Below are 19,444 nucleotides of genomic sequence, written 5' to 3' on the forward strand. Positions count from 1 at the left end.
ACCTATGTGGAGTTATCCATCCAAGAAGAATTTGCATTTTGAAGTGCTCATCCTTTTTTAATGATGTGATGAGTTTCACCGCAATTTATACCCATTTGCAATCAGTGCTCTCTTCCTCACAACACCAAAGTTATGCATGTACCATTTTTGCTTATCTGTTATGTTGTGACAGCTATCCAGTTGATAATGCTCATTTTACTTGTCTCTGGCATTTCAGGTCAGTGACAGCATGACTCCGTATTTGCATACTATTTTTCAGAGAACTGCAATTTGTAGTCTTAAATTGGTCTGTGTGCTGTATTTTTTTTTAAATCACAGAATAGAAGGAATAAATTAAAATGTGTTAACATTCTAGGCTGATGGACATTCTAAAACTGAATGTATCCACTACCTAATTGTTTCTAATCAATCAAGTCGCATTTTTAACTTTGTCAATCCAAAGTGTCACGCAGGCCGAAAATATTTCAAAATAATGATGGTAGATACAGTAATTGAATTTGTGTGTTTTCATTAAGAACCTGTAAATGAAGTATCACTTCTGATGCTGTGACTCCCAGAGGTAAAATGTCTGCTACCAAACACCATAAACAGAAACTGTCCCAAATTGTCCGAATCAGCAGAATGTCACACTCTCAACAGTAAATATTCTTTCTGTAGACCTCCATGAAAGCTGACTGATTATCTTTGTCTTCAATCAAAATAAGACGTTTGCAAACACCTGCTTTTATTTTGGAAAACACTGATCTGTCTATTTTCTGACATATGTTACGGATCCAACTAGGCCAGGGGTCTCCAAGTTTGGTCGTCGAGAAACCCTATCCAGCCTGTTTAGCATGTCTCCGTCCTTCAGCACAGCTGAATCTAATGATCAGCTAATCAGCAAGCTTTGCAGAAGCCTGATAACGATCCCGATCATGAATCAGGTGTGTTAGTGGAGAGAAACATGGAAAACAGGCTGGATAGGGGCTCTCGCGGACCGAACTTGAAGACCCCTGAACTCGGCTAACTGAATCATAATCCATTTCTGTTTGTACAATTTCTGCAGTTTGAATAAATGATTAACAAATATTTTTTTAATTCATTGCTTAACTGACAAAAAATAATAACAGATTAATCGATAACTAAAATAATTGTTAGTTTCCTGAAATGTACAAAACTTGCATAGTTGGATACAAAACAACTATTAAAAACACACATTTTATGATTAATTATTGTAATGATTTCATTAATTCTATAGCAATCAGGCAAAATGTGTTCATTACAAAATAAAATATTAGCATTAGCATGTCAGCTAACATTTTTATTAACATAGCATGTGTCTGTTGTTCACTCAATTTTCTGTTCATTTTATTTTCAAAATCAGTATCCACCACGGTGACAGGCAAAAATAACCTTGTAATGTGATCCATCAAAAGGACACAAAAGTTATATCCTGGGAAAGTGAAACTCTGCGTTACATTTTAAGCATGAAGCTGACAAGGTTATCAAACTCAACTTACAATGAATGTTTGGCTCCATTATCATTCACTTTCAAGGTCTGGAGCGTTCCAAGCAACTTTAATGAGTGAATGAGCCAGAGAATTGAGACGGGCATACAGATGATAATAAGTGTACCTCTTCAGGGTTTGAATGGCTCATTAAATGCTGCGTCAATGTCAACCACAAGAGGAAGGCTAACATTTCAACACTCTAATGCGGCGGTTAGACCAAACGAGATTTTAGCTACTCTCGCGATATGATTACATATAAAGTAGGGATGACTAAACGATTATTTGATTAGTAAAGTAGTTGTTGATTAATTTGATAATCGATAGTCTCAGTGCAATTTGCGTGGGAGCATATTTGCTCAAGTTTGAAGCAATAATACTTAGCAATTAGCATTAGCCACCTGATTGACTAGCAATGTTCGCACTTTTTTTTTGTCTTCTCTGTTGTGGTGTGGAGCGAACAAAGCAGCTATTTTTTAATCTCATGTGAGAAATTAGTGGCAAAACCACATTTCGTCTTTTGTCTGAATGTATGTGAAGAACAGATTTCTTTTTTGACCCGTATAAGCCTTGTACATACTTCCGCAATAGTGACACAATAACAACAAGGCAGCAAATGGTATTGCAGCCTGTAAGCACAAATTGGATTCGATGTGAACCTGATAGCCTGTCACATGACTGTCAAAAGCGAACCACTAACCTATCACGATGCCCGAATCACACGGCCGTGTTGATGTCTCGGCGCCATTAATCACCTGCATCGACAGACCGTCCATTGCTCGCTCATGAGCGGGAGAGCGGACGACAGCTGTGTTCAACACACATATATACTCTGGTGGTATGTCTGGCCTACTCTGATTGTTGATGTGTAAAAATCAAAGCTTACTAACAGCAGGGCAGTTAAGCAACAAAGAGTAGGTATGTGTTCACCTCAGGAATTGGTGAACACTTGCTGCATTAATGAGCAAATCATACATTATATATTCTGTAAGCACCTAAATTGGGGTGTTTGCTTTGCATTTACTCATTAAAATAAATTGGCAAAGTGTAATGCTGATCCTGCATACTTTACAAATGGCTGTATTATGACAGAGAGGGAGAAATGTGCCCCCCAGAGGGCTGTGGCCACTAATTAATCACTGCTTTGTATCCCTTAAAACTATCATTTGGGCTTTTGTAAACTTGAAACCTCAAATATAACAAATTGTTTGTTAGAAATATAATAACAGCAACAAAAAAATAAATCAAATACAGCCCCTCTTGGGCCATTTTTTACCAACTTGAGCCAACACCAGTGTAGATAACAAAAAAAGGCCCATTCAGAGCATTTTATATTGAACGCATCTCTGACAAATTGCAGATTATTGAAAAGCCATCATAATTACATTTCCATAATTTGCTTTTTCACATCTCATTTGTGTGTGCAGTAATTGGTTTTTGCTCGCCTTTTAAAATCATTTTTTCACTGCCGTCAAGAATTTGAGAAAAAAAAAAGGCATTCCAATTTGATTTGTAAATCATTACTTCATCACAATGCAAACAGATATCAAAGGGTGCAGCTCAGTCAAAACAGAAACAGCAAGAGACTAAACACTCGTTTATTGTCGAGCGCCAATTTACATTTGTCTGTCCAAAACAGAAAAAGACACGCTAATTGCTCTTTTCAATCCATTACAGCAAACAGATTTGTGCTTTAAATCATAACATGCACGCCTCTTTTTTTGTCTTTGATATGAACAAGCGATCGGTTTATTGGGCTAATTTGATTTATTTAACTTTTCCTGCATTGTTGAACCTCCACAGTAGGCTTCAAAAAGTCAATAATTGCAGCTTCCAACAATGGCTGTTTGTTTTCAGAGCCTTTTTAAAGTTAATTTTATGCCTCCGCTAATATGCTCAGCTGGTGCGTGGTGTGGTTTAATTCAACCTGACTTGCTAAACACGTTTAGTTATGCATGGTTGACCTCAGATGATGCATAATGCACTAATGTTATGCACTGTATTTTTTTTATGAAGTTGGGTGTCAGGTTTTTTCATGCAAGTTTGCAAAATGTAGCACTCGTGGGATGTAAAACTACTGGACAGCAGTGAAATGAATTCCCTTGATGCAACCATATTATTAATCACAATATAATAATGGGCAAGTATACCAAATGTTATAGCAGATCAATGTAAAATTATGTTAATTTTGAATAAAGAACAATGATTTGTTTGTATCTTTAACTCTTTAACTATTGCAAAAAGGGTATCGGATTTTTTTTTTTTTTTTTTTGTTAGTTAGCAGAATTACGCAAACAACAATTCCACAAAATACCAAACTTAGAGTATTTATCAGCCATAATGGTACTCATGGGAGTCGCTGATTCCTGTACTGGCCGTTCTCTTGTGGCTGTTTTATGATCAGGAATTAGAAATTCGAAGAATAAAAAATTGACAAACACTTTGGTACAAATACAGTTAGCAAATCAACAAATGATTTTTAAAAAATGTTCTCTTAAAGCATTTGAGTTAAGATGAAACATCCTTCAGCTATAGAACATGTAAAGTCAGACACAATTCTAAACGAACCAGGAAGTAGCTTGCTGACAGACTAAAACGAAAATACAAATAAAACAAGTTTTAATTTTCAAGTTTTTAGTATTTTATTTTGCCATTCTTGCATTTGCATCAAGCATTCACCCCATCCCATATTAAACAACGGTAATATCCTACTTTCCCCATAAACGTTACTTTAACCAAAGAAATGAGGAAAGACACAGCAGTCCAAGTTTTCTTTTGTTTATTTTTCACAGTTCAAACACTGTGTGACTCCGGAATTTTATAGTTAGACACATTTATCCCACAGTTGACCATTTAAACCTACCTTCCTTTTTTTTTTTCTCAAAAATTCATCTCCTCTGAGCAGCACTGCTGAAGCAGTTTTGGCCATTGCATCAGAGCGGATCAAGAGCACCAGAATAGTAACTCCGAGTTGAAATGATTCGTTTCCCCCCAATGAGATTTTTTATTTGTATTTTTATCCTGTGTGAGAATTGAAAGCAGTGACCTTCAATTCACTTTCTTGCTCCTCTGATCTCTGCGCTCCCGTTGCTCCCGTTCACATTTTTTGAAAAACGACGATGCTTGTGCGAATGTTTTGCCACATTTGTTCAACTGTAAGCCGATTTACTTTTCTTTCACACAAACACAATCTTCTTGTGGCAGGCTGCAGACCACAAGAGATGCACTGTTCTGGAATACAAAACTCCTTGTGCTCTTTTGAAGACATTACTGCTTCGTAAAAAATGATTGTGGTCATTCGAGGAGGTAAATAAATATAATTAGGGGTGTCAGGTGATTAAAATGTTTTATTTTATAATTAATTGCATGACTTCAGTATTTAACTCACGGTTGATCGCAAATTTTACATCTGTTCTAAAATGTACAATAAAACATTTTTTTCTAAATGTTCAGACTTGTTAACATAAATGTGGCAAAAATGTTAAACTAATAGAAATATGGCTGCATCAGTTAGTCATTGATACAGTAAATTTATAATAATACAAAAAATTGAGTTAAAATTAAAATGATGTGATGTGTGATATTGATTTGTGTTGAGGTCATTTTTCTGCCACTAGATGGCATAATCGCATTTGTAAGACATTTTTCTTTTCATATTAAGAGCTATCGAATCATGAACATGATGTAAGTTGTGAAATTCTGCACATTTTTAAAATAGTTAAATACAACCCCAGTCTACACAAATATATTCATTATTATCATCACATTTATTACTGCTAAATTTTGATGTGGACATGTCTACTGCATTACGACTGGAATCCCCCCTGTACAGGCTTTTTAAGTAAGGGGCTCATTAATCTTGCATTAAAAAAAATAGTGTCATTAAAGGAACTTTAAATTAACACACTAATTTTGACACCCCCTAATAAATACAAAAAATATTATATTTAGAGAGATTTGCGTTTCCAAGCTGAAAATACAGTCACTATCTTTAGTTTGTATTAGCTGAAACAAAACTATTAAAGATTTGTTGCACACAGTGTTATCTAGCATCAATGACACTACATCAAATAAAAAAAAGAATGTGAATCGCAGCACAGTATGCATTCAAGCTTAAGATAAGGTCCCACCAGATTGTGTGCCTGCAGGAGGATATACATTATAAATGTTGAGATTTGCCATTACGACATTAAGTGCCCTATTTCCGTGCCTAACTTAAGTCTAGTGCAGAGAGCAGTCGAACTGTGCTCATGGGTGGAGTTTTCTTCCTTTTTGTATTTTGGTTAGCTAGCGTATGGAGTCAAAACACTGACAATAAGATTTGGTATTGACAAAGAAATATTGTCATTGTGGAAAAAGCTGCACTGACATTAAAACAAGTGTTGGCATTGTAAAACGAATATTGGCATTGTAAAAGGTTGTATTGAAAAATAAAATACAGACATTGAAAAAAAAACTATTTTCTTTAATCATATTTGTTTGTATTATGATGTATTTTTCAATGCCAATCCGCAGATTTTTTTTTTCCGAGTGTCACGGGTTTTCAGTTTCAACCCTCTGATTTTCAGTTTCACTTCTCTTTTTTTCAGTTTTAACTTATTGGCAGTGCTTTAACGTGGAGGGGTGGGCACGGGGTTGGGGGCGGGACTTTGACCACAAGAACGCCTTCCAGCTTTTCAGGAGAGGAGAGAGGAGAGTGCGCCCTCTGTCGGCTAAAGGCAATACCTGAATTCCCTGTGGCAAATATGATATATATTTTGCTAGCGTACTAAGTGGTTTACTACAGAAACATTAACACCGGCGCCACAAGATTATATGTAGAAAACACACAGACTTACAGGCGGTTTTGGAGTTCCTGGTGAACTTTTTCATACATGAATCTCTGACGATATGCCACAGGGAATTCAGGTATTGCCTTTAGCCGACAGAGGGCGCTCCTCTCTCCTCTCTTGAAAAGCTGGAAGGCGTTCTTGTGGTCAAAGCCCCGCCCCCGCCCCGCCAACTAGAATTCTAAAACAGCTAGATCTCCAGGAGCAGTCATTTTGACGGCTTGCACTCTCTCCTAATAATAATAATAATAGTAATCACCTGGCTGGCGATACCCCACCCCAACAATTTTTTTTCAATACCAAATCATATTGTCAATGTTGTGGCTCCATACTAGCATAGCTAAAACACAGTATATGCAGTGGCGGAGCCAGACTTTTATAAATAGGGGGGCCAGGGGGGGGGGGGCAAGGATACTTCATCCAAAGATAATGCCAAATTTGTTTTCATGAAAATTAATTTCAATCGGAGTCTCTATCGATGTTCAAATATATTTAAGTACATATTAAGCACAGGGGAGATTTTTGCACATAATGTGCCGTTTATTAAGAATGTATAAAATGTACAAAAAAATAATAATTCAGCACTGTTTAACTTGAATGAACTTGCACGCACATGCAGATACTGTATTCATGCAATTACAGTACTTTTATCAACAACATTAGAATATGAACATAATGCAAATTTGTATTACAGTATGACTAAAGATCCTGTCGAAGTGCCAAACTTCATTTTCCACACACCCTATGAAAAATAAATTTATTACTCCAACTACTACTTCATTTACAACCACATAATTTATTAATGTGATTAATTAATAATCATGTTAATAAATCCTCCCCTTCTACCTGTAAATGCAAACGTCAGTTAGTGTCGGTTTGAACTTTCAACCATTGGAGGGTGCTATTGAATTGCATAACAACAACAACATACTTATTTTTACCTTGCACAAAACTACGTTGCTTATTGATGTCCGTCCAAAACAATCTATCTGAACTAGAGGTGTCAGTGGATTAAAATTTGTAATCATAATTAATCGCATTACTTCAATAATTAACTGACTATTAATCACACATTAATTGCACATTTTATATCTCAATTTATACCTACATTTACAATAAAATGTACCCCCCCCCCCCAATTTCAATATGATTTTATTTATTTTTTTAGTCATTGATAGAGCAATTTCATAATAATTCAATAAAAAAAAAAAAAAAATCATTGATAGAGTAATTTCATAACAATTCAAGAAAAAAAGTTTACAAAAATAAAAATAAAATATGTGCTGTACTGTAAAACCAAACCAAAGCGTGACTGATTTGTTTTGGTCATTTTTCTCTCACTACATCATGGTATAATTGCATTTGTAAGACAATAGTGAAAGCTCAATGCATTTCTCTTTTCATATTAGGAGCTGCCTAATTTTTAACATGAAGTAAATTGTGAAATTATGCACATTTTTAAAACTGTAAAATACAACACAGTCCCCACAAATATATGCATTCGCTCTAAGCTTTTATTTTGTGAAGTGAAATAGGATGTGCATTGTAAAATGACGAATTTTTACTGCATAGGAACCAGAAACGACCGATGTGTTCTTTTCATATTAATAGCTCTGTAATTTTAAGCAATAAGTAACTTGCGAGTTTCTGCACATTTTAAAATTGTAAAATACAACTTGACGCTAATCCCCACACATTAGGCAGTATCATTTAATTTATTACTGCTCAATTGTGTTATATGACTCCTTTTTATGACGTCGGACGCTTTTATTTTGTTAAGTTCTCGGATGCGAGACGCAGCTGAAGCCGCGCTACTGTTACAGCGAACACATCGGTAGTTTCACTTTCACCCTGATGAGATATTTTGTGGAGATGCTGAATAAAATACGCCTCACATTTAAAGATAAATAGGCTTGTGCTCACTCCAACTGTCAAGACGGCGACTTTACTCTCACAGGGGTTTCAGAGTGCCCATGGACGCCTCTTGGTGCTCGGTGCGAACGCAACGGCTAACCGAGTGCGTTCTTTCAAAGCAAGGCACGGGTGGTAGTGGTGAGACACAGTCCAAATGGCTCCTCCACCTATATTCTGCCCCTTAAACACTGTATTTTAGCTCCAGTGCATTTCTATTGGGTAGTTTTGACGTGGGCGTTTCTACTGCGTGGTGACTAGAATTCCCTGAGTAGAGGCTTTCCAAATAAGGAGCGGTCGTTAATCGAGCGTTAAAAAAATAATAATAGTGGCGTTAAAGGCACTTTAAGTTAACGAGATAATTTACATACAATTTTGACACCCATAATCTGAACATAAAAGTTATTTTAAACAGTCACTCACGTCTCACAGGCAAACAAACATGATATAGCCAAACGCCAACATGCATTCTCGGTACTCAGGAGACTGCTCCTTGAAACAGATGATTCTCCTTCTCCAGACTCCTAGTGAGGTGGATTATAATGCTTTGTCGTAAGTAGCGCCAGCTACTGTTCAGGAGGGGCATAACAATTAGTAGGCGTATGGGTGGAAAAAAAATGCTGGCAGGCTGCATCGGCCAGGCGTGCGACGTCACTGCGCCGGTGCCGTGATATGTCAATCATTTGGCGTCTGCTGGGTCCAATCACATTTCAGCAGGGGCACGTGCCACCCCGGCCCCCCCTCTGACTCCACCATTGAGTATATGTGCCGTTGTGGGAGGGAATGCAGCCGACTCCTGCCTGTCACGATGTGGCGGTGTTGGAGGCAGGACCCAAATGCAGGGGGCAACAAAAACAGGGCAAGGCAGGGATGCAAGTAAAAAAGGGATTTAATTAACAAAAAAATGTAAACAAGGGACTATGGAAAAAATTAACAAGATCAAAAACAAACACAAGGCATGGCATGGAAAACAGGGACATGAACATGAACAGGCACAATGACTCCACAAGAACCGAACGGAAAACAGGTGACTAAATACACACAGGCTAATTGACAATGACTAGACACAGCTGGGCAAGACACAAGTGGCAAGGGAAGCTGATTGGTGGATACACTGGGAAGGGAAGACACACTCAGGTGGACGTGGTTTGACATAACGGGACAAGGGAAGAGACAAGGAACACATGACAAACAACCAAAAACACCAAAAGAAAACAAAATCCCACCCCCCACAAAACCAAAACATGACACTGCCCAATTGAAGCGGCTCCCTTTTTTTCACAACAATATTGGCATTTTTTTTCAATTCTATTTTTTATAGGAGCATCTACTATTTTCAGCTTTTCGCTACTTGCTGTTGGGCTTGGTGATTAGTGGGGGTTAACGATATACATTTTAAGTTGGAGGGGCTCTTCAATCTCTTTAGTTCCACTTCTGCAAGAATACACAAAAATCAGTGTGTGACAAGGATCTAAAGGAGCAGTCGTACTTGACAAAACGCCTGCATTTCATTTTCTAACTGGCTGTTTATCTCATTTCTGGATCTCCCACCAGTGTCTTAATTTTGCAGCTCTTCAGAGTCGTTTGACTGTTGTAGCTCAACTGCATTTAAAGGCTCCCTCCAGGAAGTCATTAATGAGTGTGTTTTTTTGGGCTACGCTGATACAGTATGCAGCACCTCTGATCCTTTTTCCATAAAGCTTGGACACGTCTGATGACTGTTAGACCAATTTGCAAAAGATTTCCCACTCATGTAAATGATACAGAGACAAAGTGTTTTTTGATGGAAATCAATGATCTGCAAATATGATCTTAATATGAGAGCTTGTAGATCTAATCAGCACCACTCCACACAAATGCTCTCTAATGACATCAACCAACAGGGTAAACTCGTATCATAATGTGCTCCTAGTTACAGCTGTGTGAGGCTGCGTGTAGTTACATTTCTCCTAACGTGTCCCCAGAACCAGACATTTTTTGTTGTGGCTATTTGCAGTGACCCTGACACCAGACTAGAACGCACAGACTGATGCACATCTTAACTAATCATCTCCTCTGTCTTTTTCGCTGCAGAAATTGAAAAAAATGAAGGTGATGAGCTGCAAAAAGATGGCATAATGAAGAAATATCTTGACATTATCAGCAATAAAAATATAAAGCTGTCGGAAAGAGTTCTCATCCCAGTGCAGCAGTATCCAAAGGTAAGAAGCTGTCAATAAGATGTCTACATGCCGTCCACTTTTTCAGCAATTATTTACTTTAAAAAACAGCCTCAAATGTCTGTCGTTGCCATGGCAATCCTCGATCCCGTCCTTCCGTGGCCTATAGAAATTGCTGGACTTTCCATGTCTCTTGCTATTATGTTTTAACTCTGTATTTCACTGTTGGCCCAAAGATGAGAGCCAACAGCCCAGTAAGCTCCTTTACCAGAATCCATACATTAATTAACTTTTAGTTTCAGGATCAGTGTTGAGAAAGTCATTAATCTAGCGTATGTTCTGGAAGTCTCCACTCTGTTTATCGATTGTAAATCATTAAATGACAGAATGCCTTCTACTTCCCGTTCCGTTCAATATGCTGTGAATTCAGAGCAAAGGCAATGTTGATCCAGTTAAAAAGAGGGCGACACATCATCAAGAGAGAAAACTTTTGAAAAGTTTTGAAAAGTAGACATTATTGAAGAATTAAGTGCTGCATGCTTTCCTCGCTATGCTGCTTAATTAAATTCACCCGGTGATGTCCGTTAGCTCCAGTAGGTAAATCAGTTCTTGATGAGATAGTTAATGAAAGTGCAGCAGAGCCTGCAAATAACAAGAGCTAGGAACTTTATATGGAATCAATGAAAACACAAAAAGCACGGGGAAACGACGTGATGAGCACAATCAGGAAACATGAACAATTCCATGCACAGCCCTTGGTAGTCAAATACAAAACCTAAAGGCAATAGCAGCCAGGTAAAACATCAGAAGCAGATTAATACAGATGTAAAATGAGGACAGCCTCCTCGCGAAGATGTGTCTGTCATTTCCTGTGGATGTTGGACTTATCTGACTAGTCTAGTGTGTTATTGAGCTGCAGCACCAGATTTGTATGTCCAGACCACAAGTACTGGTACTCAAATGCAAATCCTAACTCTTTGACCACCAAAAACGGTAAATAACGCTGAGTAAAATTACAATGTATGATGCCATAAACGTTAAATGACGTCAACTACTTTTTTTTTTTTCTTTTTTTATCAGTGGGAAGTGCAACGTCTAATGAAGCGCTGCCTGGACATTGGGGTTGTGGAATCAAAAACACCTACTAATTATGGCCAGCAGATGGCAGCATTGCATCTCTTTTCAATGGGCTGCCAGTGTATGGAATTACAATGAAACATGACGGAATCTGATGAAACCTGATGAAATTTAATGTTTTCAAGGATGACATGAAAAATCAAACCCTTTGTCACATTAAACCTAATTCACAGAGCCTCAATAAACAGTGTCAGTCACTGTTGTGGAGAAAATGTATCTTTCACAAAAACCTTGTTTTCGCCTTATCTTTTCAATTTTCGCTCAATTTCAGTCAAATTACCTATTTCCAAATTACTAAAGAACGGAATAAGGTAGAAACATACTTCTTTTTCTAATCAAAGAATGGCATGCAATCTTTCATTTGGTACCCACATTGTATATGTAGTAAAAGTACACAATATTCTGTTTGCCTTGACAGATGAGTTAAAATGCTTGAAATCGGCTGGCACAATGGGGGTTGTGTTTTGATAACATGTGGCAGTAAGAGCTAAAGGACCTCAAAGACATTTATCGAGGTCGGTCAGACCACATACAAAACAAAATGTGTATTCTCGGTTATAAATTCAGCAGCTGATATAGACAATACGGTGTGTCCTGTATAATAAGTAAAATTGTGGATGGTGTGACACTTGACGGGCCAGCTAGCTAGCTAACTCCGGTATAGCTGGATGGACGAGTGACAACACACTTTTCTTACAATGTTGCACCGGGACTGTGTTTTTGACTTCCTCTTTCAAAGAGTCTCTCTCTGAGAGGCATACAACTAATTGGCTTCTTTTCATTTCACACTCTCAACTCACTTTTGTCACTGCTGCTGTTTCCTCGGGTATTCAATAACGTCCTGCCTTGGTGGCAGAGCAGTAGAGAAATTTACAAGACATCATAAATCTCCTCTGTCAGGTTTTGGACGTGCCGCAGTGCCCATTCTTGCTTACAGCAGCCCTCCTGCCTGAACGTAATTAAATGTAAATTAATTGCATTATTACTTAGGAAAAGTCGTCTACATACTTTCTGATATGCTGAATTGATGCATGGAAGATTAATGTCATCTTGCAGTAAAATAGCCCATCCTCCCTACATTTTGTTTTAGTCATGCATTACATGAGCCTGGTGCAGGATGCTTTGTTAATGCATCCCAAGGTGATTGAATGAAGCCAAGCCATTGTTGATAGTTCCGCTCGTGCCTTTCTCGGTATCCAAATATGTGTTATGGTCAAGGTCTGCTAAGAATGATGGCATACTGAGCGAAATTCATCTTCACGGATGTTATTTGGTGCTTAAAAAGTACATCTACTTTGAAAATGTCATGGTGTGGGTTGGGTTTTGGTTTGTTTTTTTGTTTTTACTTTTGTCAGGGTTCTTGTTTTGAGTGGGGTTTGTTTGAGTTCATCCTCATGTTTCTTTAAGTTTCAGCCGTGATCTGTGTTTTGTTTTGTTGTCCTTGTGTGCCTCCCTAGTATTGTCAAGCATTGTCATGTCCACCTGTTTACCTGCCCTTCCTTATGTGTTAACCAATCAGCATCCTCTGCCACTTGTGTCTTGCCCAGCTGTGTCTAATAGTGAATTCGTGTATGTGTATTTAGTTTCTTGTCTGCCCGCTGTCCGCGTCAATTCATTGTGTTTCCCTCATGTCACTAAGTTCCCCCCCACGGTTTGCCTTGCGTGTTTTTGGATGGTAGTGTTTTTCTCAGCTAGAGCCTTATTTACCTCCTTGTTTTGTTTAATTAAATCCCAATTTGACTACTCCCAATTCTGCCTCCACGCCCTGTTCTCCTGCACCTGCCTCCACCACACTTCAATTCATAACAGAAAAATACTGATATGCACCATCTGTGTCAGACGTTGGCAGCGTCAGCGACAGCTTCTATAATGTCCATAAACGGACCACAATTTAGCAAAGGAATGGTCATTTAGGGAAAACTTTGTATTATTATTTTTATTTTTTATTTGAGTTGTTTGAAACTTATTTTAATGTATTCCTTTCTTTATTGTATTTATTGTATTTTTGTATTTTACTGACTTTTTTAATTTGTAGTTGGTTTTATTAGATTTTATGTGTATGATAGTGTGCGGATCTCAATGTGCAACACTTGGGAAACGTTTGTTTATGTAAATGTGCTATAGAAATAAAATAGATTGGATTATTGATTCATGCATTTGTTGACACAGGTAGTTGGAGGACTGATGTGTTATTACAAATAAGATCATTATGAAAATATAAATGTGGAAAATTCAATTACTTTATAGTTATTATGCTATATCTAGTTGATGAATAATTTTGACTATGTTGAGTTGTAATTCAAATTACAGTGGACCCTCCAAAATCAAGAAAAATGTGCTCACTTGTTGACCTGTTGTAATTAAAATAATAAATAAATAAAATAAAATTAAAAATCTTTAACATACAACAATTTACAGGAAATTTCTGTCATTTGTTTGAAGCTAAAATGCTTTAAAAGTGGAAATGGAGTGTATGGGTAAGGAGTAAACTGAGTGGGTCAGTATGCTACCTTTGTTAAAAACACATTTAGAATAGAGCTATTTGGATCAAATCGGAGAGGTGGTGCATCATGATGCAGTCCTGGTCTTCTTCATCAATCACATGGACTTTGTTTTGTGCACCTCTTGCTGTAAAATGTGATAGATTAGATCTGTTGTCAGTTTTAGAGCCGTTCAAGATAAGGACATTTTGGCTCAGTGTTTCCTTAAGTTTAAAGAGTAAATCTGTCATACCTTTTGGGATAGATTGTATGCACCTTGGTAGTTTTTTTAAATGCAACTTTTCAAAACAACCACCAATTGCTGACTAGAATTTACTTGGTGCCATTTATGATTGAGATTGAGACAGTATTCGCATAGTTTTGAATAAGCAGTTTTGGGTTTTGCTGCACGTGCGCTGAGCAAAATCGGATGTTTAACAAGCTAGTTTGTACATAGCATGAGGATCTGCTGCAGGTACATGTACAGCGCCCCATGACAAATTAATTTATGAAGCGTCCTTGTGAATAGCACCATTTTGAGTACATCCATCCTGCGTTATTGTGACCTTTAGATAGCGCTCTGCTCCGTTCGACAGCGACATTCCATTTCTGTCTATCCCAAAGAAACGTTTCATTATGGGAAGGTGTTTTGCTTTGATAAGTGTAACAGCATGCACGGTGTGAATTAAACATGAGTATGCGTGATATTATAGTGTGCTATTGCAATATGCTATTTGGAAAATAATGCCTTTAAAATCAACAATGCTGAGTTTTGATTGATGATTCTAATTTCAAAATGTGTTTACAACTACCTATATTGTCAATCAAAACTATGGATTGTAATCTTTGCAAATGTTTGAATCCTGAGTGTTAAATATAACACTAGAAAAGTGTTTATATGGGTCCACACTAACGAGTGAGTCCACTTCAAATTTCTACCACCAGTCAGTGTTAAAAATTTAACTCAAACTACACTTTCTCAAGGATTTTTAACAGAGTCACACTGATTTGGGCTTGAACCCACACTCTCAGGGTCAGGTAACAACCACTCTACCACTGAGCCAAGCCGCCCCAACAACAACAACAACAACTGGATGTATCTCTATTGAAATGTCGACAGCACGCTGGAAAATTGGAAAGTTTCTCCTTCACTGGAAATGAGGGTGTGGTCAATTTAACACTCAAGTATAAAAAAAAAAAAAAACAAAAAAAAAAAAAAACATGTTTACAGAAATGCGCTTGTGTCGTGTCTGGATGTGGATACAGTGACCACACTTATCCAATATTTATACTATCGCAGGGCATGAATTAATGTTTAACCGCCTTAAAATAATGTATAAAGCCCATCATGAAATTTTACCATTTAACATGCAAATCAAGTAAAAAAAAAAAGAGAACATATGTACAAAGTAAGAGGAACAGATTTTTTCTTTTCCAAACACAGAAAAATACAGAAAAAAAACCAAACAAAAACAATGTATATATATATATATATATATATATATATATATATATATATATATATATATATATATATATATATATATATATGTATATATATATATATGTATATATATATATATGTATATATATATATATATATATATATATATATATATATATATATACACACATATATGTATAGCACAGGGTTATGCTCTTGAATCATTTTGTTTGTTACCATGATAGTATCTTGACTCCTTAATGCATGTCATTTAGTTTGTGTTGATTATTATTAGTATTATTATTTTTCATTTTTATTGTATTTATTTATTTATTTATTTTTGATTGGGGCAGATACCACAAGTTTCAGTTGTTTCTGTCCCCTTCCCTTTGTTTATTTTATTTTATTTTATTTATTGTATTTTATTTTTTTAAAGAATGAAAAAAAAAAAAATGAATTGAATTGAAAAGGTAGTGCTATCCAGGTTACACCCAACATCCATGCCAACACTCAAGGAAATTTACTCTGACAGTGTTAAAATAACACTGTTTACTGTATATTTGATCAAACACTGGAAATTTAACACTGAGCAATTTGCTGTGTATAAGTGAGTATCGACAGGCTTTTCCGTCCTGTCTTCCTCTGTTGGTCATTCTTGTCTTTCATGTTTCCAGTTCAGTCCAGCTCTTTTAGTATTGCATTACAATACATGCAGGTGTAGTTCCTCTATGTCCCTCTGTGTGCACAATTGTAGCACCCCCAGCATCTTTCCCTCTAATATCTACATAACTATCAGGGTTGGGACAGCAGGGGGCACGTTGGATCATTTCAAAGCTCATTTAACAACGGTACCTGCCCCCTCTTCAAAGCCTAAATTGCCCGCCATGGAGCTACAGAATGGCTCCAGACATTAACTTAATGAAAACAGGCCACTCTCGTTCTAGTGCCCAGCAAGTATGTTTCCACCATGGCTGCCATGGCCATCTGCTGTCCAGCTCCCTGCCAGCTAAGGCATTGTCCTGTCAAAGCGGCCCCCGTGAAGGGAGGCGTCCAAAAGGTGCCTTCATTACGCAGATCAGAGGACAAGCGAGGACAGCAGGGATGCTTTTATTTTCTTAAGGATGGTTTCATTTGGGCATCCCTCGGCGCAATGTTAATGTTGATCAAACGGGCTGAGTGTGCAGTTGTCGGAGTTGAGTCGCAGCAGCCACACAGCTGGCACAGGAGTTATTAGCAGCTCGGCCGCAGCGGGAGAAGGTTGTTTTGTGAGAAGGTTAATATCATTTGGGTTAGGCTTGTCAAGTGGTGGTGGGCTGACGACCACCTGTTCACTTCTGAAGGTGGTCTCTTCACAGTGAGATCACACATTTGAAGGTCAAATGCAGTGGTGTTACGTAGTCTTTATGTACATATCTGGATCGATACAATACAGTGGATATGCTAAAGTTGAGCACAATTTATCCCGTACATAAGTATTCTTATTATTTGTATTTTTGTGCGGAAATTTCCTGCTCTGTGGGCTTTATCACATTTTTTCCTCATTTGTACAAGTGACGAGATAGATTTTTGTTCAATGTCATATTTTACTAACAGCTTTTTCTTTGATTTTCAACCTGCAAGGTCCACAGTCGTATAAACTGTTTTGGGGATACATAAAATGTTAGGTACCTATTTACTTCACTGGCAATGAAAAAACGGATCAATATTAAAGGCAAGTCAACCAAAAAAAAAAAAAAAAATCTATACAATATGTTGTATATGCCCCCATTAGTCTAAACATAGCATTCTGATTAATATTGCTTTTGTGGAATATGAATTAAACGGCACAATCCACCTGTTTGTGTCCATGTCAGGGGGCGGCCATTTTGCCACTTGCTAAGGGCACAGGTAAAGCACGCCTCACCTGTTTTCTGAGTTTGGTCATGCTGTTTGCAAGCAAAGCATGATTGGTCATTACCTGAGCAATGAGCAGCTGTGATGTCATTTCCCGTCGACAGCGAGTGGCAAAATGGAAGCCCCGTGAGATGGATTAACTCCGGGTGGATTTTGCTGCTTTGTTTATATTTCACAAACAAAATATTAATTGGACACATTAAACACATTATTGTTAAAAAAAATATATATATATATATATTTTTTTGTTCTCACATCACATATTTGTGTTCCCAGTTATTGCCAGGCATAATTGCACAGGTACAAAAAAAAAACCAATTGTGCTTTGCAACAGACAAGACATCTGCCAAGGTTATCGTTAAAAAAAAGAAAAATAGGAATGCCGTGTATTTGTTTGAAGGACTGTTATTTTGTTTTTCACAGGCTAGTATAATCACGATACTTGAATGTGAGACTTCAGTAATAGAAGGATGAGTCGAAGAAAAAAAAAAAACACCACTAAACATATATGCGCATTCTATTCCTGCAATTCACTGTACAATTCTTTAATGCAAGGTTGTTGTGGGTGAAATGATGAATTTACAGTTAGAATTTAATCTAAATTTATGTACAGCTGACCACAGGTTCTGATTTAAAAAAAAAAATGCTTATCTGTGCAAACAAGCAAGACATTATTTTGAACACATAGGCTGGTGCACATAGCGAGAGAAATGATAGAGCCCGAGGCTCGAATCTGATCGTTTGTCATCTGGATACTATTGCTTAATTTCCACAGGGAGGGAACTCATTATTTCTGACTTTATCTCAACACTGACCTCTAGAACAATTTCAGGGATGTTATTGGTTTCATCCCATGTTTCGCCATCTTTTTCCTCCCTCCGCACGACACAGACGATCCTCAAACCAATAAGATACATGACCAGCGAGGGCAGAGTTCAAGCCAAAGATAGGTGCAAGATGTTATGCTTAACCATAGATGAGATGAGAGTCCCATTCACCTTTAATGTGCAACAGAAAAAGCACAATTATATTGATTTATTACAGGCTGCATTACACGATATTTTCCCATATGACGGATGGTGAAAGGAATCTGAGATTATATTGATAAAAGATGACTAATGGCCGGTAAACACCTTCTGCGGTTGGCCGTTTTCCCCAAATGGATCACATTTCATTTCCTTGGAGACTGAGAAATTGGTGTATTGTGCTGCTCTGGTCCTCACGTGTAAATCATTGGTTCATGTCACAATTTAGATTTTCCTATTTGTGACGCCTCGCTTTTCCTCTCACTTCTCTTGTAGTTTAATTTTGTTGGAAAGCTGCTGGGGCCTCGGGGAAATTCTATGAAAAGGCTACAAGAGGAAACAGGAGTCAAGATGTCCATCCTCGGAAAAGGGTCCATGAGGGATAAAGCAAAGGTAATATAAATCGATTTGCGTTGAAATATGCTGTATGGTTTGTTTGGCACGTGAAATAAATGCCAATATGAATAGCAACTTTAAAATAACAATATCCAAGCACTGGCAGAAATGAATAGCTTTCAGCTGACAGACATATGCAAGGGAGGACATGTATAATTTAAAAGCATATTGTGTAATTGTCATGTGTGTGAGCGCAACATAATGAAGCACTCTGCTCCAGTCATTTATCGTGCTGACATGTCATCCCCTGGAGCTAAACTTAGCCGAGCATGCACGCAGTCAGCCCGCCATCATGACAGGTCTCAATGTCGTCCTATAGGGTTTCATTGCTCTTAATGCTGAAGACGTCGCTTTCACACAACATCAAATTACGTGACATAAAAAGTGCTGCCTTTGGTTCAATTGGGTCCCATTACACAACAAATCAAGCACAGGTTTCTTGTTGACTTCACCACGACATTTGTATTGATTTTAATAACTTTAGATTTAACAGGCTTCTCCTTTTTGTGTGAAGGTTCTGACTTCCTGTTTCATAACACTTTTGGATTGAGCTGTATTACACTCAATTTGGCCTCAGTTGTTCAAGATATCAATTGACAGAATTCGTAGCAATCAAGTAATAGATCCTTATCTTTTTTTGTTCTAAACTCATTCAAACCTCAAAACATATATGTATATACGTT

The 19,444-nt window shown here is 37.4% G+C and overlaps 1 protein-coding gene across 2 annotated transcripts in view; it reads left to right on the forward strand.

Annotated features, from left to right (window-relative positions):
* The window catches only part of khdrbs2 (KH domain containing, RNA binding, signal transduction associated 2), a 51,090-nt gene that overhangs the window by 1,711 nt on the left and 29,935 nt on the right, over window positions 1-19,444 (forward strand). For both annotated transcript variants that reach the window (XM_077494922.1, XM_077494921.1), the window contains exons 2-3: window positions 10,301-10,428; window positions 18,642-18,758. In XM_077494922.1, coding sequence (XP_077351048.1) covers window positions 10,301-10,428; window positions 18,642-18,758 — 245 coding nt within the window. The remainder of the gene's footprint in view (window positions 1-10,300; window positions 10,429-18,641; window positions 18,759-19,444) is intronic.

This window comes from Festucalex cinctus, chromosome 14 (assembly GCF_051991245.1).
Source record: "Festucalex cinctus isolate MCC-2025b chromosome 14, RoL_Fcin_1.0, whole genome shotgun sequence".
Classification (NCBI taxonomy): Eukaryota; Metazoa; Chordata; class Actinopteri; order Syngnathiformes; family Syngnathidae; genus Festucalex; species Festucalex cinctus.